The following is a 26589-nucleotide window of genomic DNA, read 5'->3' on the forward strand; positions in this document are numbered from 1 at the left end:
AGCTGTACTAAAAACTGTAATTCCAACCTACCACTATAAACTGCTGCAGGGAAAAGTCAAACCATCCCAGAGCTGTGGTGTTTGTGGGGTTCCACACTTCGGACAAATACCACGGACTTTTAATTCGATAGGAACCGACCGTCAGAGCAGGCACGTTTTTGTGACGTCCCATCTCTGCGTGTGTTCATGTTGTTCCAACAGTGAAAACGAGAAGAAAACGTGCATTGATATCGTCGGTGAAGCAGAAAAGGTGTGTAAGTAGCGAATGCGGCTGTAATTTTGTGTGTACCCAAACATAGTGAACCATTCATATAATCGAGCGTGACCGTGTCATAAGCAGCACTCCTACCATGCCGGTACGAAGTGCCCGTAAGTTTCAAAAATAAGGAAGAAATGTTTGGCCAGTGTTTCCCTCGTTGGTAAAGAATGGTTTTCTTTTAAATCGTTGATTCGAATAAGTTAAAGAAAGCGTGCGCTCCCGTATAGTGCCGTGTATATGTATGCGTATGTGTGTATGTGTTTGCATGATTCGCAAAAAATAAAGGAACAGAATGGTCCGCTCGTTTGCAGTTCCTGTACCGTTGGCTCCCCTACATACTGCATCCCTTCCTCTAAAGTGGGTTAGTTCGTTTCACTATAGCCAATATGTAATATGAAAAAGAAAACCCAACGCAATGTAGAAATGGCGGCGGTGTGTGTGTTGTGTGTGTGTGTATAATTGGTGTGTGCACCAACCATTTCAACAAGGGATGGGGAGGTCGGAAAAAATATGAGAGCAGGACGGTGAACACCAAACGTCACGCTTTCTATCGTTGAAAGAAAGAGCAACCGAATCGCTTGTGCCGCTGTGCATGTGTGCCAATGGTGTGTTTGTGTGCGGTGTCTAATGAGATGTTGAATGCGGTGTACTGAAGCTTGTGAAGAAGGGAAAACGCGCTAGATCAAAGTATGCGCTTGTGTTTGTGTGCACAGAAAGCCAAACCAACGCCGCATGTAGTGTGCGTGAGTGAACGGCTCGGAGTTTGTATTTTTTGTGTGTTATTTTCCCCATTGCTTTTGGCTCGGCTACGGTTTCGTTCGATGGGTTTAGTGAAGGGGGTGTCCAACGGGAGTCGTACGGTGAAAATTGTGTGTGCAAGGAAACGAAGGGGTAGAGCGCAAATATTTTCCGACCAAATCCAATATGGCGTCCGTGTAAGGTAACATTCATGATCATCTTCGGAAGAGCAAAGGAGGATGAGGAAATGAAGGAAAATAAACTCGTTTCCGGTAAAACAGATTCGATTCCAGCGTTTAAAGATAGTCTACACATCTCATGTGCGACTGGTGAACACATGTTGTACAGTGTTTGTTAAAACATGTTGTCCTGCGAGTGATCGAAAAAAGAGCGCATTATGACATTGGCGGTGTAATGTGAAGTAGTGAGATAATTAAAAAAATCAGCTGCAACATAAAAGCAGACCCGCATACCCGATCCCGAGTATCAAACGGGTATGCAGCTTTGAAAACAAATGAAAACTTGTGTGCGTTAGACCGGTTGCCGCGTTTAGTGACAGCATCGCGGTGCGCGCGTTCGTGTCAGTGCATTGTTGGCAAAAATCGCCATGTATAGGAGAGAGCGAGAGTGCTTTGGCTAAAAAACAAACACCGTCAAAGAGTGCGGGAAGAGATGATGTACACGCAGCAATAGTAGGCGCGCGTACAGTTTGTTTACGAGCGATATCTTCCATCAACAAGAGTTTTTATGTTGTGTGTGGTGGTCCATTGCGGACCGTAGCATCGTGTGCGTGTACAGTCGCGTCTGGCAAGCGGTAAACTAAAAAAAACACGCTAAGAGAGTTTTCATTCAAATGTGTCCCTCTCGTTTACACCGATTCCGGCACACGTACTTCCATCTCTTCCAGCGGTGTGCACAACGACCCCTTTTGCGCGTGGACAGGCGGGAGTTGAATGACGTTTCTTCGGTTTGCTAAGCACGGAAGTGATGATCCCAGTCAGCTGGGAAGCAGCTTCAGCTGGTGCGATGGTTTCGACCGAAATATATTAATCACTGCAACTGTGCAAATATAATCCTGTTTCATACTGTACCATGTAGCAACGTAGATTTATGTACAACGGTTAAACTCACCCATTTACAGATATTTTTTCTCTATTGTTCTTTCGGCCTACTCAACGCAGTTTCAAACAATATCTTCAGCATCTGTGCGCCTTGCTGCACTCAACAACAAAATTGTGATATTTGCTAAACTGAGCAAAAGATTGCAGCAAACCCGAACGACCAAGTGAGTATAGGTTTATTTGGTTTATTATAAATTTATTTGGTTTTTTTTTGTCTTCAAACGCTTATGTAATCGGAAAATCATTCTCATCCGTCCAGCCTAACGAAGTCGTACGGAGTGTTCTATGAAGTTTGGAATAATTTAGTCAAACACGACTGTAATATTAATGCGCTGCTAAATGGTGCGGTACCAACCTATCTCACACGTCAGGTCCGATACTAAATTCCATCCGGATCGTTCCTCGGTTACAAGGACTTTATACTGTTGGATATCAAAGCAATCCACGGAATCCACATGCATGATTTATTGTTACATTTTCCTTAAATCAAGTAGTCATTATTGAGATGGGAAATAGCTATAAAAGAAGGGAGTATTTCATGTAGGAATCAGTTTTAATTGTTAACTCGAAGAAGTGTGTTTAATAAACGATTTGTCTGTACAACCAGACATAACAATTTGGCGACGAGGATGGGATTCGAACCCATGCATGCAAAGCCAATCATAATATAACATCTACCCGGCTGCGTGGTGAAATGAAATATGCTGCACACGATTGCAACATATTCGATGCATGTTGGTTTTTGTGCAATGTTTAACATCCATACCCATAGCAATGGGTATCAAATCCCATCCGGGCCGTCCCTCCGTACCTAGGACAGACAATCATGCTACGTGGTAAAAATAAGTCTAGTAAGCAAGAAATGTTCGGGATGACCGTAGAGGTTGTTAAGCCAAGAAGAAGAAGAAGAAGAAGAAGAAGTTAACAACATAGATATGGCTTGGTATGTGAATTATGAACATGAATTTGCAATTATGATTTATGAACATGAATTTGCAAGTACAGTAGAACGTCGATTATCCGGGGGCGGATTAACCGTGCGCCGAAAATTGACAGCTGTTCAACCGTGGTAAACAACACTTGTACTAATGTCTGGTTGGTTAAAATTATTAAAATCGTCACCAAACGATTTTATTTCACGTTGTAAACTTTAATTGTTATTTCATAATAATTTGCTTGATCCCGGATTATTTTTAGCTCCAAAAGGACTACCATAGTATAGTATATAGATACTATATACGCTTTATCTGGATATATAAATGTCCTTGATATTTACGGGACTATTATCCGTGGAAATCGATTAACCGGTATCACTCCGGTCCGGAGCACTCCGGATAATCGACGTTCTACTGTATTGGTTTTGCATATAAAAGGAATTTTGTTGAGGCGTTTTGGACTCTGGCAGAAGTGATCGAGGGGTAGGGGAGAGGAGGAGTTGGATCGAGTCCTGCAAAATTTACTTTTTATCCATGAATAGTCGGACTAGATCGGACTCATCTAGACCCATCCGGATTCATCCGGAATCGATCGGACCCATTCGGAGTCGACCGGACTCGCCGGAGTCAATTTTGGTTTGTAGTCGGAGTCGGAATCAATTTTTTATACGCGGAGTCGGAGTGGATCCAAGATTCCACTCCGTATTACCGATCACCACTACAAGCACACGATTACCTTATTATTTTCAAGCGCATTTAAGTCTCCAGGCTAAGCAGCCTTAGTTACGCAAGGTGAAAGACGCCGCATAACCCATACTGCTCAAACAAGAATTGTGGATTCTTTTTTAGGCTAATTTCGTTCCAGTTTAGAAGCATTAATGCGTGTCTACTTAAAGCAGATCTCATTTTATAGACTTGTTCAAAATGAAAAGTGAATTCTAATACAGTGAATGGGGAAAAATGTATATCCGGCAATTTCTCTTTACTCCATATGATTACAGCGTCAATGATAATGAAGTGGTTTCAAGATCATCGAGAAACAAATGATCTATATCTACTTCGACTATAGAATAGATTGTATCTATTCTGGTAATTCCCGGCACAGAAGACTGTGAGAGAATATATCCAACAGTCCCGTATGTATGCATGTAAATGTAAATTTTCCAATGACTCACCCCTTTCAAGTTTTTTCGAATGTTCGTATGTGGATTTCGCTTATTAAGGTGTCGGTCGAAGGTGAAACTCGGAAGGGAGGTCATTTGACACAGACCCATAATGTCCCAACTCCAGCCCATAATCAGGTCCACACCGATCCGCTTCCTTTTCGAATTTCATGAACGAATAATGTTTTTTTTCTTATCGTTTTCCTCAACGTTTTTCTTTCCGGATAGCCATTTTTCCTGTTGTGTGCAGCAATTCACAACAATTCCTGAAAGAAGTGTAAAGAAGAAAAATCTGCTCGATTTTTTTTTTGGCAGGAAAAGCTTTTGTCTTCTTTGTGTTTGTGCCTTCCTAATGGATCGACATCTTCCACCCACCCGGGTCCCTTAATACGCTCGGCGACAATTCACCGCGCCCAAGATCTCCTCCATCGTCGCACTGCCCACTGCACACTGCTTTCCTCCTGTGCTTGGTCATGTTCGGGGACTCGTCAGCCACCACGGTTCCCCTTTCCTCTTCTCCTTGCTGCATTGCGTACGTCCCGGGACCATTCCGATATGTTGTGCGATCGCTACGTCATCTTCTCTCGCTCATTCTATTGGTTGGTCTTTCCCTTCGCCTACACCCTCCCCCAATTCCTTGCCGTGCGTTTCCGTGCGTTTGCTATCACACCGCATACCACCAGCCCGCGTATTACTCCCGTTCCGGCCTAGTACCGTGCGCGCCTTCTCTTTGCCAAGTGTTTTCTTCGTTTTTCTGTGACGTTCCACAGCACGCACACACACACACACACAAACGAGCACGTAAACTGGCACACGCGGGTTCTGCGCACACACCAGCAGCGGACAGCAGTATTTAGAAATCAGCAAAAAGAAGGCACAGTCGTATTTTCTAACTATCCATCTCGACTTACTAGACGCACAGAGCAGGGATAAAATAACAACTACGAAAAGTGTGCCCTGCTTGGGTTTTGAGCTTAGACGTTTAGGGCGGTAAGTTAGCCTAGGCTTGCTTTCGGTGGAAAGGAGTGCCATAAGGTGCACATTGGTGCGCCAGACGAAGCGGATGATGTTAAGAGTACGGAAGGGAGGAATCAAAATTACAGTCATGCACACGCACACATACGAAGGTCGCAAACATCGCATTTCGTACAATACACACACACATACACAACTTGCACACCACATACCTCATCATCCTCTGGCATCACCACCGCGTCTTGCTCTTCTACACCTTGCAATGTTTCGCAGTACACACACACACACACACACACGCACACAGTATGATCTATGCCGTATGGTTGTTTAGTGTTAGTATGTGTTAGTGCGAACACATGTATGTAGTCATATTAAAAAAAACTATATCTCCCCACAATTTTCCTTTGAATTAATTCGGGGAGAGTCTTCGTTTTAATCCCTAACCCTAAAAATGTGCACAACCCTGAAGGTCTTCTGTAGGTTGCCGGCACTCGAGCTCGAATTCGCCAGGATAATTTAAAACAACAAGTTAAAGGCAACTTCATTAATGAGCCTCATTGCGTTTTATTGTCCGTTGATAGAAGAAAAAAGCGATAATGATTACGCGAGCTGCAAGAAGTAACCCTTTTTGCGACTGGAAGATACTATTGTATAAATTTAGGATATGATAGTGTCGACAGATAGAGGATACTAACCGATACCTTATTCTAGAGCACTTCTTTTTGTACTTCACAGCCTGCTACCTGTGAGAACAGACATCCATGGCCTGCTCTAATGTTTAACAATGACGGCTGCGTCGCCATGATGGTGTTGCTAATGATGATGATGATGATGATGGATCGAATCACATTGTGCGTTTATATGTCTTATGTTGGGATGCTGATATCTTCAACAAAGGCTTTGCAACGATATTTCGATGAAATATCATAATTCAATCTTTTATTACTCCTGTTATCAGCCAAGTACTTGGTTTATCATTGCAAAACATTTGTTAAATGCATTCGTACTTACTTTCCTCATGATTCGGGTTGCTCGTTGAACGGTAATTTAATTTCAATTTATGAACCTATTTTCTGCAGCAGATGTTGTGAAAGATATTTGCAACCATGACCTTTCTAAATACTTCGCTAGCACAATAGTGATTGTTGAAGTTGAAGTTGCCCCAATACCCAATAGATGCGAAACAGTATATGTGGTGATGGTTAGATTAAATCAACGGTTCCATTTTTGTTGCTTCATGTTTCAACCAAATTGTTTGACGATCATCGTTTTTATCCTTTTGTCGCTAAAAGACTCTGCCGTCTTTTATCCTTTCCCCCTGAATCAATTCCACAAGGACCTTTCGGACAGCAAAACCCAGCCTCCACTGTTGGAGCTCAACTTCTCCCGGGATTGATTGTGTGTTCCTTTTCCCCCAAACCTCCACCTTTCTCTCCTTTCCCCCTTCCGCATCGTTTTCCCTCCTTCCTTTCTTTGTCTTACTTTCTTCTTCCACTTGCTGCTGGGAAGCAGAAAAACTCCCCTTAAACTGTTCCCCGCCAATCCACCTGGCACACACCATTGCACATTCTACCTTCCCCCCTTTTTTGGATGCTATCAACCCACGGTTTGTGGCACGCACCGTGCGCGCCATTTTTTCTTAGCACACGGTTCCTGCGTGTCCGTTCCCTTTCCCCTCACATGATCAGCTACCCTTCGCCCCATACAGCTACTACACTGCCTCGTCCTGTGCTTCTATCCCCTTGTCAGCTACTACCCTGCGTCCACTCTTCCACTACCATCTACACCTTCCTCCGACCTTCTATTCTTGCGTTGCGTCTCCATGGCAGTATCCCAAAAAACATCGGAGCTGAGCGAAAGAGAGCTCGAAAGGAGTTCGTTTTCTCCCTCAGTCTTATCCTCCTGTTGTTCCTCTTCCCTTCTTCCTGGTGCCTATGTTTGTCCATCGTAAGGTCTATTTTTTTTCGTTCTCCTTTTTGTCCCGTCTCACTCCGGCACGTTTAATGTCGACCAATTTCCCTCCCATCCAATGCTGTTTCCTCTCTCATTCATTTTGCCGGTAGTGGTTCTCTCTGTAGCACAAACTGGACTCTCTTATTTGCTCTCGCTCTCTCTATATTACCACGCGCGTTGCGTTGTTTCCTATCTTTTTGGTATACCTTCGTCATTCTCTTGTTTCCACCCTGTTTCCATTCCCCTCTTCCAGTCCCTTTCTCCTTCTGCTTCCCTTGTTCCTCTTCACACGATTCGCATCTACCATCCGCCCCCCTTTCGCCGCTTCCATCTACTATTCCGTTCCTCGCGCACGCGGTTTCTTCTCAAACCGCGTCTCCCGGCCGTTTCATCCTTCCTTCTGTCCGCGCCACCCCACACTTCATCGTATCGTCGCGCCGTTGCACCTCCTGCGTTGCACCGCTACTTTCGCCTTCCGCTCCTGATCATCATTTCCATCGATCCTCAAACCCGGCTTCCTCTGCACTGTCCCATCCCCCCCGCATCACAACCCCCTTTCCCTTACTGCTTGCCCTATTGTGCTCTGCTACAGTCCCTTCTCCCATAGCCTACTACTGTTTTCCTTTGGTTGGGAAAGAAGTTTGCACACACACACACACACACACGGTCCTCCGAGCAATGTTTTCTTCTTTTTCTTGCTTTTGCCTTGGCACTGTTGTGTATGGCATGCGCTCTGTACTTGCACACGTACACCGAGACACACATACAAACCGCCCAAAATTGGTATATTTGATCATGGTTGTAGTTGTGCGGCGCTATTCGCACTGTTTTGTATTTTTTTTCTTCCACGAGTCTCGCTGCTTTTCAGTTGTTACTAATGATATTATTGTTATTGTTACTATTATTTTCGTAATTCATCTCTATGCTGTTGTTTTTTTTTCTAAAGCTGCGCTTGAGTAGTGTTGGTGTATTTGGTATGCTTTTATATCCGTGTATGTGTGTGTGTGTGTTTGCATGCGGGAGTTCTTTCAAAAGGGAACATATGAGGACTGGAGGTAGAAGTGGAGAACAGGACAGGAAGGTTCAAGTCCCAGTATCACGATTATGTTGAGTGTCCAAAATTTGAACGTTTCAGGGGCGAGACTATTTTCACCCCAAAATGCCACAAGAGGAGGCAATCCATTGCAATCGGTCCCGAGGACCAACAGTGACTGGCGGGATGAGGATGGCAATGAAAGTTTGCGGTGCCGTGAGATTGTGTAGCGCCATTTTTGTTTTTTTCCACAGCTGTTTTTGCTTTGGTCCTTTCATTTGCACATTTTGATTTTGGGCTCCCATCTCAGCTCATGTTCGGCTATTATGATTTGATCCAATGAAAATGTTTTGCATAAGTTTGCATCATGCTTTGTACAGAGTATTGAATATATGTACGAATTATGCACTTCCAACTTCATCCTTTAAAGATAAATGAAGTTATTTCGCTTCCATAGTTAGTCTTTATTCTACACTAATTATTCCAAACGAGCTAGGGCAGCATTGTATGCTGGTATGCCTCCCGCATGTGATCCATTACATCACGGTGATAACAAGATCGTAACGTTTTGGGAGCGCAGCACAGCAGGCTACGACTGCTCAAGCGCCATCCGTACAGTAGCGCCACCTAGCGGAAGTGCTGTAACGTTAATTGGTTTCATTGGCCTGAACAAGATAAAACCCAAATAGCTCAATTCGGATCGAAAGCCACCTTTAGAGATAGAAAAATGTAAATAGTTGGCGCAAAATGCAATTCATAGATGCATCTTTTGTGACGTAAAACGCAGCACCAAGAACACCTTTGACAGCCGACCAGATCTTTTACCACAAAGGTGCATACTACAGTAATGTTAATACAGCAACGACGGGTAGGAGGGAACCCCTGGTTTTCGTTGTACACCGTCATCACACACAATGAAACCAAGCCGATCCAACGCCACCATACTACCATGCACGGTGTGTTGCGTCACCGTGCATGGGGCCGCATGGTTGGCGGTGGTGGCGGCCATGTTGGTTTTTTCCTTACTGCAGAGTACGCACGAGAGACGTCTTCGTCTCGCTCCGGGCGGAAAACACATTTTTGTGTTAATTTGGAAAAAAGTAATTAAAATGATTTAAGATAATGTTTTCAAGTACAAGATACTACTGAGGATCACGTGCTTTTATATAATCCCTTACAGGGGTTGTAATGTGCAGCGACCCCAGTGGCATATGCTTGATAATTTAAGATACAAGCATTCAGATTCTGTTCTAATAAACACATTTCTAAATATCGCACTGAACTCACAATGAAAATTCAAACAAAATGACCCAAAGGGGACACTAAGCCATTCAATAAATAACAGTAAATGAAACAACTTGCTTGACGAACTTGAAATTCGTGCAAACGAGCTGAACTGTCAAATATGGAAAATCCAGGCATACTAGATATGGTGGACCAAATGCTGACTTTCCATGCTTCGTGGTCAGCTGCAACGAACAGGCAGGCCACAATCGGCAGAAGGTGTTGATCAACCGACAAAATCATCAATTGCAATTATTGCACCGTACGCGATAGGATTCTTTGTTTTCTGAAGAAAGGGGTAAGAAAAGCGGTAGGGTGAGGATGGCGCCCCAATACCTTCCCCTCTGTCCCCAACCGTTTGGCGCACGTTGGTTTTTTGACTGTCAGGTAAAGAGGGCAAAGATGGCAGGGTAATAAAATAGGGTTAGTATACTGTTATACCCCCAGCGGCTGTTGTATGTGTGTGCATACTTTGCGCATTTACGCCGAACGTTTTAATATGTGCGTGTCGCGTGTATGCGTCTACACCGAGTGCAGTAGTTTTCCGAGAAAAACCCAATGCACTTAGGACAAGGGAGGAATTTTCATCATTTTCCTTGTTTGTTAGTGTTTGGTCGGAAATATCATATAATTATTGACGAAAGACGGAAGAAAATGGGGGTATGAGTAAAGGTAGAATTTATTATTCGTGAATGCACCACACACGCAAACACATATGTATGTAAAATCCTTTTTACCAGATTTAAATTAATGTATTTCTCTAAGTGATAGTGCATGCATTTAATTTCTACTTGTTTGAAATTGTAAGATCCCCTTCACAATTTGTATGTTCTACTTTGAGCAATCTTATGATCTTCAGAAAGTTCTTAAGGAATTCGATAGTGATGATATTCTAAAACTGTTCCAGAACATGACATGTACATGAACAATACAAATCATTTCGAGAAGGTGATGGTCCGGCCTAAGGGAATATTGCTAGGAAATTAAAGCCAGATTATTGATCAGCTTGTTGTGAATTATTTTATTCGCTAAAGACTTAAAACTTACGTAAATTCTTAAATTGGTAAAAGATTTCTAGCACTTGAAATGAAGATCAAATAAATTAAGATAAATAAACTCATCGTAAGAGCAAAAAGTCTGTTCAAAACATTTAACAGTGAGAATGATTTTTGGCCGTTTACTGTATTATACAGAATTTTTAAACTAATTTTTCGCCAATGAACAATTTTACAAACCTTAATTTTTAAATCTTAAATAACAAAAAGATTAAAAAAAGTTGTTATACATTTTAAAAATGAACTTAAGGGACGACTTTATGTATGTACCTTCTAAAGATTGATTTACTTTGTACCGAAACGTACAAATTTCGAACACAATCGGTTGATTTTGCCTGGTTGATAACCTTGGTAGATGTATGTTAATTCTTGATAGCGATCTTGGGTAATCAATTTCGCTTTTTAACCACTTTGCTATGAAGAAAACTATTTTCCAGGGGTCCTGACGTACGCATTAAAAAAGCATCAAACTTCTGTGATTTTTCATGCGATTGCTCTACCTGCTGGTTGGTATTTGCGGCTGTTGTGGCCAAAACAGTGATTGAACTTCGATTTATAGATTGTTCAAATCGGCTGGTCCATCCGGATCGCGAATACATATTTCTACAAGATTATGGCACTTCAGGAAATGAGAGAATCAGAAGCGACCGGAGGAATCAACTGAAAAGGAAACGAAAGATTGATGGCAATATGAGCACTTCTTTGGTAAGATAGCTGTTCCGAATGGATCGAAAGGGACGGTGTAACCGACTAAACATGCGAAAGTGTCAATCCCTGGCAGTGTTGAAAAACTACCTGATGGTTCGATCAAAAAGACGACTAATTAACTGGAAAAGAGGCTTAAAAATATCTTTTGGATGCATATGACTAAAAATGGTTTTAAATCCCTAATGAATAAAATGCAACTTTGTTCGTTTAAATTTAAATTTTTTACAATCCACTTGAAAAAAGTCGCTTTTTTAATGCATACGTTAGCAAAAGGGTAGCGGGGTTTTAAACACGCGATGGGATGGGAATACCTAATGCGTTGTACGATGAGTTGTTGGTATTTTGCGTACAGAACACGTGTGAAAACTGTTCACTTTTCCGCAAATGGCGAGGACCAATTAGGTCGATCTTATTGGTAATGCACCTGTTTCAAGTTCAATACTTCCAAAAGCACTTTATCCAATTACTCAACACCAATAGTTTATTTTTCATGTTGGGCTATTGCCAAACATCGTATTAAATTATGAAATGCATGGTTGAGGCTTTTTTTGATTGCGTATTTTACAGATATTTGTTTACACAGTTTCTATGCCATTTCTTCGATCCTGTATGTGGCCAAATGAGATGTGAAGAATTTAGATTACATTTCATCCTTATATTGTTCTTCCTGAATTGAATTAGAGCTAAGGTAGCTGAATTAAATATAAATATGTAACTTGATCATGCCAACAAACATTACTTGGTGATTTATCGTTACAAAAGAAATCACTATTTTTTGTAGCTTTCATCAAAAGAGCGAGCGTTAACGTGTTACAGATTGGTTTTTTTAAGTTAAGCCGGTCGTTTCTCGCACAGTGCTCGCCTCAGTCCCATTAATTTACTTCGGTAGCGTTCTCTAGTGACAGTTCCATCCAGTTGTAACTCGTAGTAGCTTATACCGATCGGGTCCCACCAATGTATTGTCTTTGAACGATTTTACCATTTGTTGACGAAGACTCTAGGCAACATCGAAATCGTCGATTTTAAAGCGACGAAACTACTCTTGACACATGTTATTTAGAGAAACAGCTCGGTTCACAATTACCACGTTTTTACCATGCTTTTAAACCAAAAGTATTACTCCGCAAAGTATCCTCAGATGATGATAACTGGTTCCGAAATAATACCATTTTGATTCACAAAACAAAGTATGATACAATTAATCAAATAGCTAATGTGTTAATGCAGTTTGTTAGCTTATGCTCCCCACTTTGATTTATGATGTTTTGGGCCTAATATTTTTAGAATATTAGGCACAAATTGTGCCTAATATTTTTAGAAGTTATACACGCAATTTTAATGTTTAAAACAATCTGAAACGTAGCCAAAAATCTTTAATGTGATTTTAATTTAACCGGCCGCATTTCATTATTAAAAAACATCCAAGAAAGTACGAAAAAAAATTACATTTTCCCAATTTTCACTTTCTGTTTGAACTTTTCCTATGTCCGTGTGCGGGTCTGTTTCTCTTGCATTCGTTCATCTTAAAATTAAATAACGAAATAGAGGATACTAGATCGATTATCGTTCGTGTGTTGTACTTGTGCCGCCATCATCCTTCCAAATACCCCTTCATCCCTTTAGTTACGGGGGCACGAATCCCCGGCCGCTTCCGATCCCTCCGATCGTACGAAGAGATGAGATTAGGAAGAACCGGCCACCGTCACCTGCTCACGAATCACAATCCGATTTGTTTTGGGATGAAACCAACAGCAGCAGTCACGGGCCTCACGGATAGATACTGTCGTGCCAGAAGAAGAGCTTGTGTGGGGTGTGGGGTAAGACAGAGGAAGGGCCATTCTGCAACACACTAACACTAGCAACTGAACCTGTGCACAGAACCAGCGCGCACACACACACACGCATCGTTTCAAAATCAATTCAGCCAACCTTCCCCTTCCTCCTCCCGGTACACTTACCTTCCTCGTGACTTCCTTCAACCCATCGGAGACAGTAAGCAGCAAAGGGAAAAGGGGGTCCATTCAACCCCTCGCTCACCACCCACCCGTTCGGTGTATTTGCCACCCTGCCCGCCCTGCCCGCCAGAGGTCCATAGGCACACTAACAGCTCCACCTCACCCTTCCTCCCTCACGCCCTCATAGTGTATGTGTGCTTCGTCAACATTTTACTTGTTCGGTCTTTCGTACTCTCGCTCGCTCTCTCCCTCTCTCTCTCTTTCTCTCACAAAGTGTTTTAGTCTCTCGATAACACTGACTGACTCACCCTCCTCCGTCTGCTTTGCCCGTTCCGCTGGCTTCAGTGACTTGGTACTTCTGTACTTCTAGTTCCTGCGCCATCGTCTTCGTTTGTTTCTGACCACCCCACCTTGGTACCTGTTCCGTCGTCTGTCCACCCAGCTCACTCCAGTCCGGGAGCATTTATATTGGTTCTGGCAGATCCACAAAAACAAGGCCCATTTTGCGGGGTATGTCTTTTTTTTGTTTTGTTTTCGAGGGAGGTTTATGCTGTGCACAAGGGATCAAGCGGGGGGATGTGGATGGTAGGAAGAAAGGAGGGAAGGTGACACGACTCGGAATGACGTATTTCTGGGTGTATGTGTGCTTGTGTGAACATGGTTTCATAGACAAGGCGAGGGTTGAACGAAGGTAAGCGAGGAGCGGTGGGTTCGAGGGTATTTTCTGTGCGTGTGAATATCTCGCATCAAGCGTTCGTTCTGTATGTGTGTTTGTGTAGGATGATGTTTTTGGTAGATTTTGAATTTTCTAGAAGGAAATCCTTCCATAGCTCCCCTGAACAAGGTGTAGTAGTAGGCAGGTAAGAAGAAGAAGGGCTTTGTGCCGCAAAGGACACACCGATTTTGAGGATTTTCAAAAGCGCTGGTTTAATTTACAATAAATAATCATTGAGCAAAGAAACTCTTGCTCATACTTATACATTATCAACACCTTTATCAACCGATAAAAATTCTCACGAATAGACCTCAAAACATGATTGAGATATTGGAAACAGTTTTGAGAGAAGAGCTACGAACAAAAAGCTTATCCATCGAATTGTAAATGTTGGAGTTCGATTAAATTCTAATGTTCTAATAACTAAAGAAATGTAAGATAACAACAGTTATTGATGATCTCACAAGATAATGTTGATCTTCTCATACTATAAGGTGTTGCGAATTCGATTTACAATCGCTTTCGCTTTAGGAGAACATCGACAGATGATCTTCAAATTAACGCCTTTTGCTTGCTGTCAATGTGTGTGTCTTTCGATGTGCACTTTTCGCTATTTTCCCCCAAAAAGTAAAACTTAACATACCGACTAATCACTAATGCAGTAAGTACACGCACACAACCTCACCTCAGTACAAACTCGTGGCGCCCGCACGAAGAAACTGTATATTAAAGACTACAAAATGGCGGAGCATGATTTTTCCGACCACAAAGACCGTTCCGCCAGGTGGGGAGAGGGAATGTTGAGGCGAGGGTGGCCTACATCTCCTCCATCAGTTGGGTGTGCTTTCTCGTTCACGCTAATGCAAACGGGGACTTTACGTTGTTTCCCATATCCCTCGTTATTAATCACGGGTACGGTATGATATAAGGGCTGGTCGGACTGAGAAAGGGCTTTGTTTTGCGGGGCCAGTTTTTCCCAAAAAGTCTTAACCTACCTCTATACAACCATCTGTGTTTCCGGGTGCATGTGCAGCAGCATCAGCCAGCTGCATTGCTGCAGAATTGTGAAAAGGATTTAACGGAAGAAGTGAACCTTCTTGGTTTCGACTGGAATGGCGAATATTGGGAATTGATATTTGGAAACCAAATACACAGACAAACGTTGCAGATGTTCGTATAGCCTAATGCATAGTTTTCCGTATATCTTCCAAAAATATTACTTCAGTTTTGCTTTACCTCGTTCGAGATGCTCTTCTTCTTCCCGTGATTCTAATTCTTGATCGTTCTTTTCGCCCTTGACATGATACTTCTCGTCTCCTAGCCTTTAGTTGATGAAAAACAAGTAGCGAAAAAGATTACAACCACCCCAGACTTAGAAGCAAGAGGGAATCGAGGAATATTTCCTCGAGGAAAGCGGAGTCATGTACCCGCTCGCGTCGCCTTTCCCGGACTCTAGATAGATCTTTTCTGGTGCCGCTTGCTGTTTGTGTCGAAAACGGCAAGCCCCGGCAGATGAGTGAGTCAAATCGGCAGAGGGCTATGGGCTTGTTGAAGTGTGTTGATTGCCCGGGAAGATGGGATGCTACGGACGGCGAAGATGACGATGGTGGTGACGACGTAGTTGTTGCTAAGAGCGAGAAGATCCCCTTTCGTTCGGTTGGGCTGAAGCTGCTGCTCCGTGTTGCCTTTCGGGATGGCACGCAAACCCGGATTGGCAAAGAAAGGACGGTGTGTGTGTGTGTGTGCGGATGCATGTACAGAAGAAGAAAAGGCTACCGGTGCCGCCATCTGGTGGTAGATTCGTAACACACTCGGGTCACATCGAAAGATAGAGGGAATGGAGGAATGACAGAGACGGAGATAATAAATGGCGTGACGGGTCTTTTCTGGTGGCCACGCTGGCCTGTGTTCCTCGTGTTTTGTATGTATGGGGGTGAATGTGCGCGCGTGTTGTGTGTGTGTGTGTGTACGGTTGAGCCCCTGTTTGTATGACGCTCTCGATTTCCCACCGTGCTGTTCCGTGCCACTTCAGGTCCCCTTGCACCCTAATCATACTACACACTTTTTACCATCAGGCAACCATCAGAAAGTTGTGTGTAATGAAAATTATATTAGCCTACTATTCGATACAATCTGAATTATAAATTTCTCATCGATCTCCAAGGAAAACATATTTTTTTCAAAGATATTCTATTTATTTAATAGCGTATAATGTGCTTTCCGAATCGCCCCAACTTTGTAATGAACAAATCCCCCTTAGTCAGTGGAACAGACTGTTGTAAACAGTGATTTACAACATTCACTTTTGTGACCAATAACAGCAACGCTAATGGATTGATCTGCAGCACACCATGGTGATGGGGGTCTACTATGTCATTTGAAATATGCAAAAATTTTGTCAGGATCTATGCATCCTTAAATGAGCGTGTAGTAGGCACCTATGTGAAACATTAACTGCACCATTTAGGTGACAGGTAGACAACGGACGCCGGTTTCGCAAAAATCGTTGACGCTGGGCCACCATTTTGTGTGTGCTGCGTTCGGGATCTTCCTCGCGCATAGATCCGAGGGGGGTAGAAGGGGTCAGAGACGTGGTGATGGTAGCGGTACGATTGCCAGCAACGCGGGGCGCGCTGTAAGCGAACGATAGACATAGACAGCAAATGGTGAATGCGTCTAAGCGTAAGAGAGAAGGAGAGTGTGTGTGTGCAGAGAATGGTTGTGCAGGGTAACAAGGGTTGGTAGAACGGGGTCAGCGGGGAAGAACGTGCACGGGATGGTTGTTGGTGTCGGCGACACGCAGCGTGAAGAGAGAAGTCATCGCCGGTTGCGGGGCACATTTTTGAGAGAAAGAGAACCCCCTGACGCAGCCAGCAACTGCAAGCAACAACAAGCAACAACAACCGAGTTGTTGAGGCGCGCAGTAGGCTAGAGAAAGAGAGAAGCACGTGTGTGTGTGTGTGGGGTTGCCAGGGGAGAGAGAGCTCGAGTGAGGAAGGGACTGAGTGAAAGAGAGTAAGAGAACGTGGGAGCGGATCGGTAGTGAGGGGTAAGCGCGGGAGGACGATGGAGGAGGGTTTGAGGTTTTTGGATCGGATTGTGTGTGCGGCGGGGGTGATGAAAAGAAGGTGCATGGCGACGGGATGGAGCAAACTCTGTCAGACACGTGGCTTGTCGGTGGGGCAAGGCGGTGGGGAGTTGTGACGAAGCGCAGGAATAACCAAAGAACCAAAGATGGGTTGAGAGAGGGGGAGGTGGTGAAGGAGGAGTGGGAAGGGATGGATTGTGTAGTATGTGTGTGTGTGTAGGAGAAGATGAGGGAAATACGAGGGATGGAGGGAGGAGGGGGGAGGGGGGAGAGGAGGGTTTGCAGGCAGGGATGACGTTTTGCAACACCAGAACATACCAGGGCCGGCTTTTGATGGTGGTTCTGCTTCTGATTGCCTTCTTGGATGCGGGTGTTGGGAAGAAAGGAATGTGAGGAAGGGAAAAGGACATGGGTTCCATAGGAGGTCCATTCTATACTCCTCCTGGTCTCGAAGCATCGGTCCCCGGATTCAACCGTTGGTTGGAATGGTCAATGGTGCCTAGCACCGGGAGGAGAGGTTTTTTATCGATTAGTTCTCCCAAGCTAGCGGGGGATGGTGCGGCACGATATGCTGTTGTGGGGGGCAGGTGGAGATCATGTGTTTTTTTACACCATTTCGTGTGCACTGTTTGTGTCCGCCGTCCGTATCTGTATATGTGTGTGTGTGTGTTAGTCTTGGTTTACTACACTCACACATTGGTTCGTCTTTTTGTATGTGTGTCGAGATTTAGTGTGCATGCTTCGACAATTGGTTCTGGCTTGGCCAATTTTCCTACTGCTCGGCTTGTTGGAAAGTTCCTTTTCTTCTGATAAAATACAAGAGCCCACAAACACCACTGCCGATGCCCCAGTACGTCAGGGGTCGATATTTTGGATGATACAATTTGTCTGGTGAAAGGAACCGAAGTAAGGGATTAAGATGATTTCCGAAATTTCTCTCCATTACGTCAAGTACCGAAAATTTGTAAATAATTTAATATTCACGAACCGAAATTGTAAGATTTATTATTCCATTTCTTACTAATAAAATCATAGACTATTTCTGTCCCTTTAAATTTAACCAAATCAGTTTATTGATGTTCTTTTCTAATCAAATTGTTTTTGTTTTTTTCGTTCTTTTTAATTTTAGCATTATTAATCATCACAACAAATAAATTTGACGGTGTTGAGTGCGGAAAATCCTTGGTCCGGATCCGAAGTAGTGGTGCACAACACGCCGTCAAAGTGGCGTCTGACGACGGTGAGGAAATGGGCGAGGTTGGTGCAAATGCAACGGAAACGACGGCACCAACGGCAGACAGTAACAACGACGAGCCAAAGGAAAATGGTGAAGTGAACGGGACGAACAAGAAGGCCAAGGAAGATGGCAGCACCGTTGTCACCGAGATAAAAACAGAGAAAAAAGATGAGAAATCAGAAGATGAAGAAAATGGGACCAGCAGCGAAGGTGATTGTGCCGTAGAAAAGAAAGCAACTGTGTCCGGAAAGGAATCGTCACCATCTTCGATCTCAGAGAAAAGCGATGAAACTACCAAGTCGCAGGGTGCGGTCGCAGGGGAAGCAGAAACAAAAGGGAAAAAAGGAAAGAATAGTAATAGCGATAATGCAGCAGCAGCAGCGCCATCTGTAGAGCAAAAGCTGCACAGACCCGATGACAGTAAAGATAAAACGTCTGAAAATAATGATGTAAAGGCAAAATCTGATCTAAGTAGCCGTGATAGCAGTGAGCGCGTCACTACTGGCAAGGTAGAACAGTCGAAGCCAGCACGGGATGCGGAAGATAAAGTGACCCAACTCGTCGATGAATCTGAACCAGAAGAGGCAATGGATGTAGACGAAGAGGAAAATGATGTTGTTGCGGTTGAGTCGGAAAACGGAACACAAAATGGTGGTAAGGATGATGGGAAAGCTGCAAGCAAAGAGTCCAAAACAGTCAGTGCCGGTGGTAAGCAGGTGGAAAAAATAGCCAATGAAGATGAGCCAATGGAGGTTGATGGACTAGGGAAAACGACGGCCGCCACCAATGGTCACAAGGAAGCGAATGTTGAAGAGGAAGCGGTTAAGCGACCGGAAAAGCCTAAACATAGTAAAACTGCAACTGAGCAGAAGGAGCAGGAGAGTGATAGGGTCCTGACAAAGGAACCATTGGAGGACGAGGAAGACGACAAACCTGTCAGTATTAATTCCGACTCCGATAGCGAGGGAGAGGAAGAACACAGGGTGGAGTCGCAGGAAAAGCGTCGGGCCAGTGTAGATCAAGTAGATGCACCACCGGCCAAGGCGGCCAATGTTATCCTGGTGGATGAGGGCGGATTGGCGAAACTCAGCGCAAGCGGAACCAAGCCTGTGGCAGCGGGTGGAGAAACGGCCAGTGCAAAGAGTACTGTCAACGACAGTGTACCTAGCAACGGTGTTGTTGCCATTGCCACTAGCAACCAGAACGGTGACTGTGATGGGGATTTAACGATCCTGAGCGACAAGGAAGATGATTGTGTGGTAATTGAGGACGATGATGGAGAGTCGGACACTTCCATGCCGTCCGCTAATAATTCCCGGAGAAGCACTAGTATACAACAAGGTCGAAAGTCTGAAGGTCCCGGTACTCCTTTGGCGGGTGGATCAATCAATCCTCTGACTATCGCCGCGATGCAACAGCAACAAAGTCAAGGTGTAGTGTCATCCATGGACGATGAGGATGATGATGATGATATCGAAGAAATTATTGACGATCCTCTTTCGTTAAATACGGCAAGAAACCTATCGATGAGCGGACGGTCCTCGATCGGTGGCTTCCAAGGTAGTGGTGCTACCAACTTCAAGAACCAGGGGCAAAAGTCTCTTCTAATGAACAGCAGCTCTACTACCGTTGGTGGTATTGCAGGGGCCGGCAAAGAACCAACGCTGGTGTTAATCGATACCAATACGATGATGAACAACGGTGGCTCGCAGCGCACTTCATCCAATCTTGGCGTGACGGTCTCCCCTAACGTAAATAGTAATGCCGCGAATCTATTAGCAAAGGCCAGTAATGCCGGAATCCTTGCAAACGCCAACACCAGTCCGGGGGGACAATTTAATTCGCGCAGCTTACTCAATGCATCCGGCATGGTGAACTCAACTTCCGGCGGTGGAATAGTTAACCAAGGGGTTATGATGGGAAAAACGACAAATACGGGGTTGGCTCCTGTGACACCGCTGCTACCAGCGCTGACCGATGATATGTTTGTGCTGGAGGCACCTTCGTTTATCGTACCGTACATATACGAGAAACCACCGGTAGATAACCTGCGCGACATAGTGGACGAGCTGGAGGTGAACATTAAAGAATTGCGCAAAAAGCTTGAAGAGTCCGGTGCAGTACCCCCAGCGGATAAGGTGGTCAACCAAGGTGATGGTACCGTTGCTCCAGATCAGAGTAAGGAGGATGAAAGTAGCAAGAAAGACACGCTCGCATCCATATACGACAAAGAGTCGGATAAGAATAAATACAACAAAAAGCGGAAACGAAACAACGATGACGATGACGATTGGGACGAGCTTGAAACATCCACCGACGACGAAGCGTCGGACGAGGAGCAGAAAACGAAGGTACTGATAAAGGAGGCAAAAGCCGATATTGAGGCGATAAAGGAGCACATCATTTCGCCGACAGACAAGGATGAACTCAGCAGCGGTGGTTCGAACGATCCGAAAAAGTCGGAAAACTACTTTGAAAATCCCCTGGGCAAGTTCTTCATGAACATTGGCATCAATCAGGTGCAAGAGTTCGTGCAGACGGATCTGTTGCGGCAGCAGAAGCGTAAGCGGGACCGCGAAGGTAAACCGTCGCCAAGCACGCAGCTGGCCATAAACTCGTTGATGAAGAATCTCGAACAGAGCAAGGAAAACAACAAACCGTACAAGTTCGAGATGAAGCGTTGCGAGTACTGCCCGTTCAAGTCGGAATCGGCGCTGGTGATGGCACACCACTACGAAACACCGCACATGCGCAACTTTATCTTCAAGTGTAACTTCTGCGCGTACGAAACGCGGCCACCGCACGATATACTGTACCACATGGAGGCGGTGCACAACATTAAGGGCCGGATGGAGAAGGCCCTGTCGTACCATCACTGTCCAAACTGTCCGTTTGAGGACAATGGTAAGTCGAAGCTGGCCCGCCATGCGGTAGCCTGTGCGAAGAAGTTCCGACCCGAGCTTAACCTCAATCCGCCAATCGACTGGGAACCGCCCGCAAAGATTCCGCGTATTAAACCGAAGCACGGACTCGTGGGAACGGCGACGGCTTATCAGGTAAGTGTAGGTTCATTCATCTATTCCAACCACCGACGAACGCGCACAGACTAACGTTGCTTCTTTTGTCGATCTACTTTAAGGCCATGACAGCCCAGCAGCAAAAGAACATCGCTCTTGCCAATCAGCAGCGCATCAATCAGCAACAGGTCGTATCAACTCCGGTGCATCTACAGCAGCAACACATGGCACACAATCAGATCCAGCAGCAGCAGCTTGCCGGCGTTGGTCAGCAACATCTTGGGCTGGCCGGCACGAATGCGGCCGCCGCTGCTGCCACACTGAACAATGTCGCCCTGGCAAACCTTTCCCCAGCAGCGCAGGCCGTTGCCATACGTGCCCGTGCGGCCGGTATTGGCGGTGGTGTTGGTACCGGTGGTACTGTCGCTGGTGGTCGGGCACCGGCCATCATTCCCTCGCCTACGGGTATTACCGGTGCGGGTGGTGTACGAACGGCCGGTGCCGGTGGTGTCACCGGTGGTATGAATGCAAACGCGCTTGCTGCATCGGCCGCCGCCATTCGGAACACACTCGCCGGAGCAGGAATGGTAATACCCAATAACCTTCAACTTTCGGCATCGGCACTAGCCGCTGCTGCTGCGGGAGGATTTAGTAAATATCTGCCGGTAAATTGCCATCCCGTTTTTTTTATTTTCTTGATTACATTTCATTGCAATGAGTTTATTTTGAAATTAATTTTGAATTGGTTTTTAGCAAACTAACTAACCACACACTAATCATGGTTGAATATTTAGCAGATTTAACAAAGCAATATTGTGTACATTGTGGTACAGTCCAAGGAACCCGTTATTAAACTTGAATGAAATCCATAGTATTATATGGAAGAACTTTGTTTTTCTTATGGTGTGTATAATCGGTAAAGGATGTAAAATAGTTAAACTGTATAAAATATTAATTATCCAACTGTTTCGTCACAATACGGGAGACTGCCGTTTCCGGTTCGTACAATACACGCAGTATTCATTCGTTTAGCTAGAACATATTTTAACAGTTAATAAATAAGCAGTTTATTTACCAGAGTTTTGCACTATTACATAACTTTTCAACTAATTTCAATCCTTTCTTTTTTTCTATTCTTATTTATGAACCCCATCTCTTACTCTCTTTCCTTCTCTAAACATCCTCAAAACCGCTCCTCTTAAACAATTCTTCTGCGTGCACACCTGAACAAATGTTTCCTGCACGACATAAAAAAAAACAAAACACAAAAACACCCACAACCAATGTACACACAAATCCGATAGAAATCTACCAACGCCGGACGATCTCTTCTAACCAATTCCAATGCCTCCATCACAATTCAGGTTGGTTTTTTAGTTATTCATTCTTTTTAGAATTTTGTTCATTTTTTTGTATCGTTTTTGTTGTTTGGTGATGTGATATTATAATGGTTGGTTTAGTTTTGCTATTTTTCATTAATTGTTCCCACCTTACCGCTTTTTACCTCAAATTGATATCACCTAGTGGGGATTAGTGGGGATTAAAATTCGCGTTTGGTTCTCTTCACAAACTTTCACAACAATTTAACATTGTTCACCCCCTTTTTTATCCATCAATAAATCGTGTAGACTGCATCCAGTATGAAAGCGACAAAGACGGCTCAGGCACCAAGCATCTCGATAACGCCGCTGCCACGCCAGTCTGCTTCGAACAGCAACAATGCTGCCGCCAATATGTCCAATATTGCTGGTGCCCTATCGAAGCTGCAGGCCCAAGGGACGTCCGCGGTAAAGCCGGGCCAGAATCCCAGCGGTGGCAAGATGGCATTCGTGGTATGTGAGATCTGCGATGGTTATATCAAGGATTTGGACCAGCTACGTAATCACATGCAGTGGATACACAAAGTGAAGGTATATTGTTTTGCTTATTTCCTTTCCTTAATGCTAATGCCATGCTAACCTCTCCTTGTTTTGTGCTTTTAGATTCATCCCAAGATGATTTACAACCGACCGCCACTCAATTGCCAAAAGTGTCAGTACCGGTTTTTCACCGATCAAGGCCTGGAAAGGCATTTGCTAGGTTCGCACGGTTTGGTGACGAGCTCAATGCAGGAGGCTGCCAACAAGGGCAAGGATGCTGGCCGCTGTCCAGTGTGTGGCCGGGTAAGCATACGCAACTATATTTACGTTACTGTGGAACGTCTCGAAGGTTCTAACGTTAATTATTTCTTTCACCTAAATAACGGCAAAACAAGGTTTACCAATGGAAGCTGTTAAATCACGTATCTCGCGATCACAACATGACCCTGAAACCTGCCCATCTTTCGTACAAATGTACCGTCTGTACGGCCACGTTCGGCATGTACAAACAGTTTGAAAGCCACGTCTATTCCGCACACAGTACGGTGGCGAAGAAGACGACCGATGGCAAGGGTAATAAGGGTATGGGGAGCGGAGGGCAGCAACAGACCTCATCCGGCGGCATGGGTGGCGGATCATCTTCTTCCGGTGCCGGGCTAAGGAACCCGTTCGTCGGTGGTGGCGATTCACTGCTGAAACCGCTAAAGATTAATGACGAAATTACGATCATCCCGCAGCCGACATCCAACAGCAATAAGATGGCGAAAATCGAACTGGAAAGTCATGTCATAGGTAAATAACAACTGGAGATACATATGTGCAGGTAGTCCTCACGATGCATGGTACCTGATAGATGTGCTTTCGTAGATAAGCGGATTTAAAATGGAAATATCAGTTAATTTAAAGCACAATTTATTTGCAAAAAAGCTTTAAAAGATGAAGTGCAACTGAAATCCTTTATCCTTCTAATTAGATTTAGTAAATGTTTAATGTTTTGTTAATGATTTCTTTTAAAATGTCATCTAGAATGCTGAAAGCATTGCGCAGCAAAGATAAAAATCGACTTAATATCATATTGCATCCTTGGAGACTACCAATATGTGTTTATTATGTTAAAAGAGCAAACTCTCACGCTCCCACATATGCTAAAATAAGCAATTTTTCATCTTTTTATACATTATTTAATAAGCACATCAATATAATTCTTATTCTGATTTGTTTTCTACTTCTCTGTTTATTTTAGATTAAACCTGTGTATTAAAACAAGGTAGGGCTATTTTAAATCACACAAACTATAACCGATGGGATTGGATTTTCGCCTAGACGGGATGATCAGATAAGGACCGTGGACCGAGTACAAGCAGGGAAACATCCTGTCTTTCTTCACACCTATCTTCTGATTCTCAGCCCACCCACGCGATTATTGTTTCCATTACGAACCACCAAATCCTGCATAATGTCGGTTTGCTCGCGAAGTCAGAATCGTGCGACTTGTCGTGAGTAGCGTCCGCGTGGCACACGTGTTATCGGAGCACCACCGAGTGTGTGCACGTGACACCGTGTAATGTAACCAACGGAGGATGAATTTTATTATCCATTATTTTCTTCATAACGTTTTATTAGGTAATTTAATAATACAAAGCTAGACACGTATCCTTTTTTTGTAAAGTTGTGTAGGGAAGAAAAGGTAAAAAAAAGAAAATCTATGTAAAATATTCGGAATTAAATTGTGTTTAAAATAATAATAACTACAGCTGCAACTTTTTCTTCTCGTTTGTCATTTATTGTTTGGTTAAGCTATTTTCCATTCTGTTTTTTTATAACGGGCTCGTGAGGGGTCGGTGTGACGTGTATCCGCTGTGTAATTAGAATACTAAATTTACGTTTGTACTTTTCCGTTTGCACGTTCGAACGACGATCGAGAGACGATGCGAAATCATTTACTTTGTGTTCTTCAAAGATGGCAAAGCAATTTCAACAAGTTCCTAGATTTTTATCGGGAAGTGTCGTCGTTATTACACGATTGTAATTTCATTTCAGCAACCTGGTGTGTAGAATTGGCCAAGGAGAGAAAATAATGTTGTACAACGAGAAATGTGTATCAATGAAAAATAACAATAGTGCGAAAATGACTACTGTAGCGTTTACTACTAGACTCGCACCCCCGGTTGATAGCGATCTATCAGAAGGTCGAACGATCTGATCGATCTGATTAACACTAAAACAAGTTGAGCGAACGAGAAAGAAAAAGGGGGCGAAATAGATTGTCTTTAACATTGCACAGGTTTATCGTAAAGCAAAACCAATTCTCTTATCCATTAATACTAACAGACACAAAAATGGTTAAGATTAGCGTGCCGGTAACACCGTAAACTAGCACAGCATAAACTAGTGTATCATGAGGAAAGTGCTTAAAAATAACGAAATGGTACGCTAGGAAAGCATATACAGGTTTTGGGGTAGTGAGAAACAAAAGCGAAAAAAGCGCAAATCTCACAAAGTTAGCAAGCTTATTACAAGTCTTATGTTGGGAATTGAGCGATAAAAGTGTATAAAACAGATGGGCTAAGTTGAAACTAGAACCACACTCGTTTTAAAAAAAAAAAAAACGAGAAACTTGCACAAGAGTAAAACTAAATGAGTGGTGTAATGAAAAAGGAATGGTACCATTAAAGCAAAAAAAAAAAACAAAAACAAACAAAAAATCATTTACCATATGATACGTTTTGCTCCGGGGCGGTCGTCGTAAAAAGATTCTTTATAATCCAAATAAACAGTGCAGATACTTGAACTTTCTCCATGTTCTACTTTTCATAATCATTTTTCCGAAGATTCGCTTATTCGATTCCAACACGCTTTATTGGCAAAGATGGGTAATATTCCACGCACAGTCATAGTCACCACATCATCGTCACCGTTGTTGCCGACACGGTGATATATTCCGTCTGTCGACTGTTGATCGTCTACTGTGCGGAAGGTGCTAATCGTTGGTGTGATCGAGCTGATCAAAACAGCTTAACGGATGAATGAAGTAAATCGGGGTGAATTATTATCGATGATTATAATGTTTACTGGACTAGGCGCTAGACGCGCTCTGCCATGTTTGGTAACATGAAAGACGGCAAACATTCCCGGATTGTAGGTAAGCGTAACAGTTTGAACAAGCGGCAATTAAGACGTTCTTCTCACAGCAACAAACAGACCGTTTGAATGCAAATGGTAACAACACTCCGCGATACGATTGCATCAGTTAATAATCGCTTGCATTAGACTGAAATGATGCGAAAGTAATATAAATTTGTTATATATTGAAAGTCAGTCAGTTGGGATATTGAGCTAAAGATAAAAAACACACACCACGCATTAGGTTTAAGATTTTAATGTGTATTTTTGTTTATATAATCAATTGTTAGAGGGAATGGAATAATTTGGTATAGGTAGTTTAGAAAAGATCTTTCTTTCGAGATCTTTGATTTTTTTTGCCGAAAAAAAAA

At 43.6% G+C, this 26589-nt stretch overlaps 1 protein-coding gene across 6 annotated transcripts; it reads left to right on the top strand.

Moving 5' to 3' along the window:
- Positions 1-99: 99 nt before the first annotated feature.
- LOC125767594 (uncharacterized) lies at positions 100-25886 on the top strand. Of its 6 annotated transcripts, none has more exons than XM_049434334.1 (9): positions 100-254; positions 2179-2282; positions 18112-21275; positions 21359-21901; positions 22541-22600; positions 22865-23146; positions 23219-23398; positions 23491-23887; positions 24339-25886. In XM_049434334.1, the coding sequence occupies exons 3-9, from the start codon at positions 18231-18233 to the stop codon at positions 24341-24343; spliced, it is 4512 nt and encodes a 1503-aa protein (XP_049290291.1). In that variant the 5' UTR covers positions 100-254; positions 2179-2282; positions 18112-18230; the 3' UTR covers positions 24344-25886. The 6 variants fall into 6 exon arrangements, with proteins under 6 accessions (XP_049290291.1, XP_049290292.1, XP_049290290.1 ...); XM_049434335.1 differs by having other exon boundaries at positions 100-250; positions 2139-2282; XM_049434333.1 differs by having other exon boundaries at positions 100-250.
- The last annotated feature ends 703 nt before the right edge of the window (positions 25887-26589 follow it).

The sequence above is a fragment of the Anopheles funestus genome, chromosome 3RL, assembly GCF_943734845.2.
Source record: "Anopheles funestus chromosome 3RL, idAnoFuneDA-416_04, whole genome shotgun sequence".
NCBI classification, from domain to species: Eukaryota; Metazoa; Arthropoda; class Insecta; order Diptera; family Culicidae; genus Anopheles; species Anopheles funestus.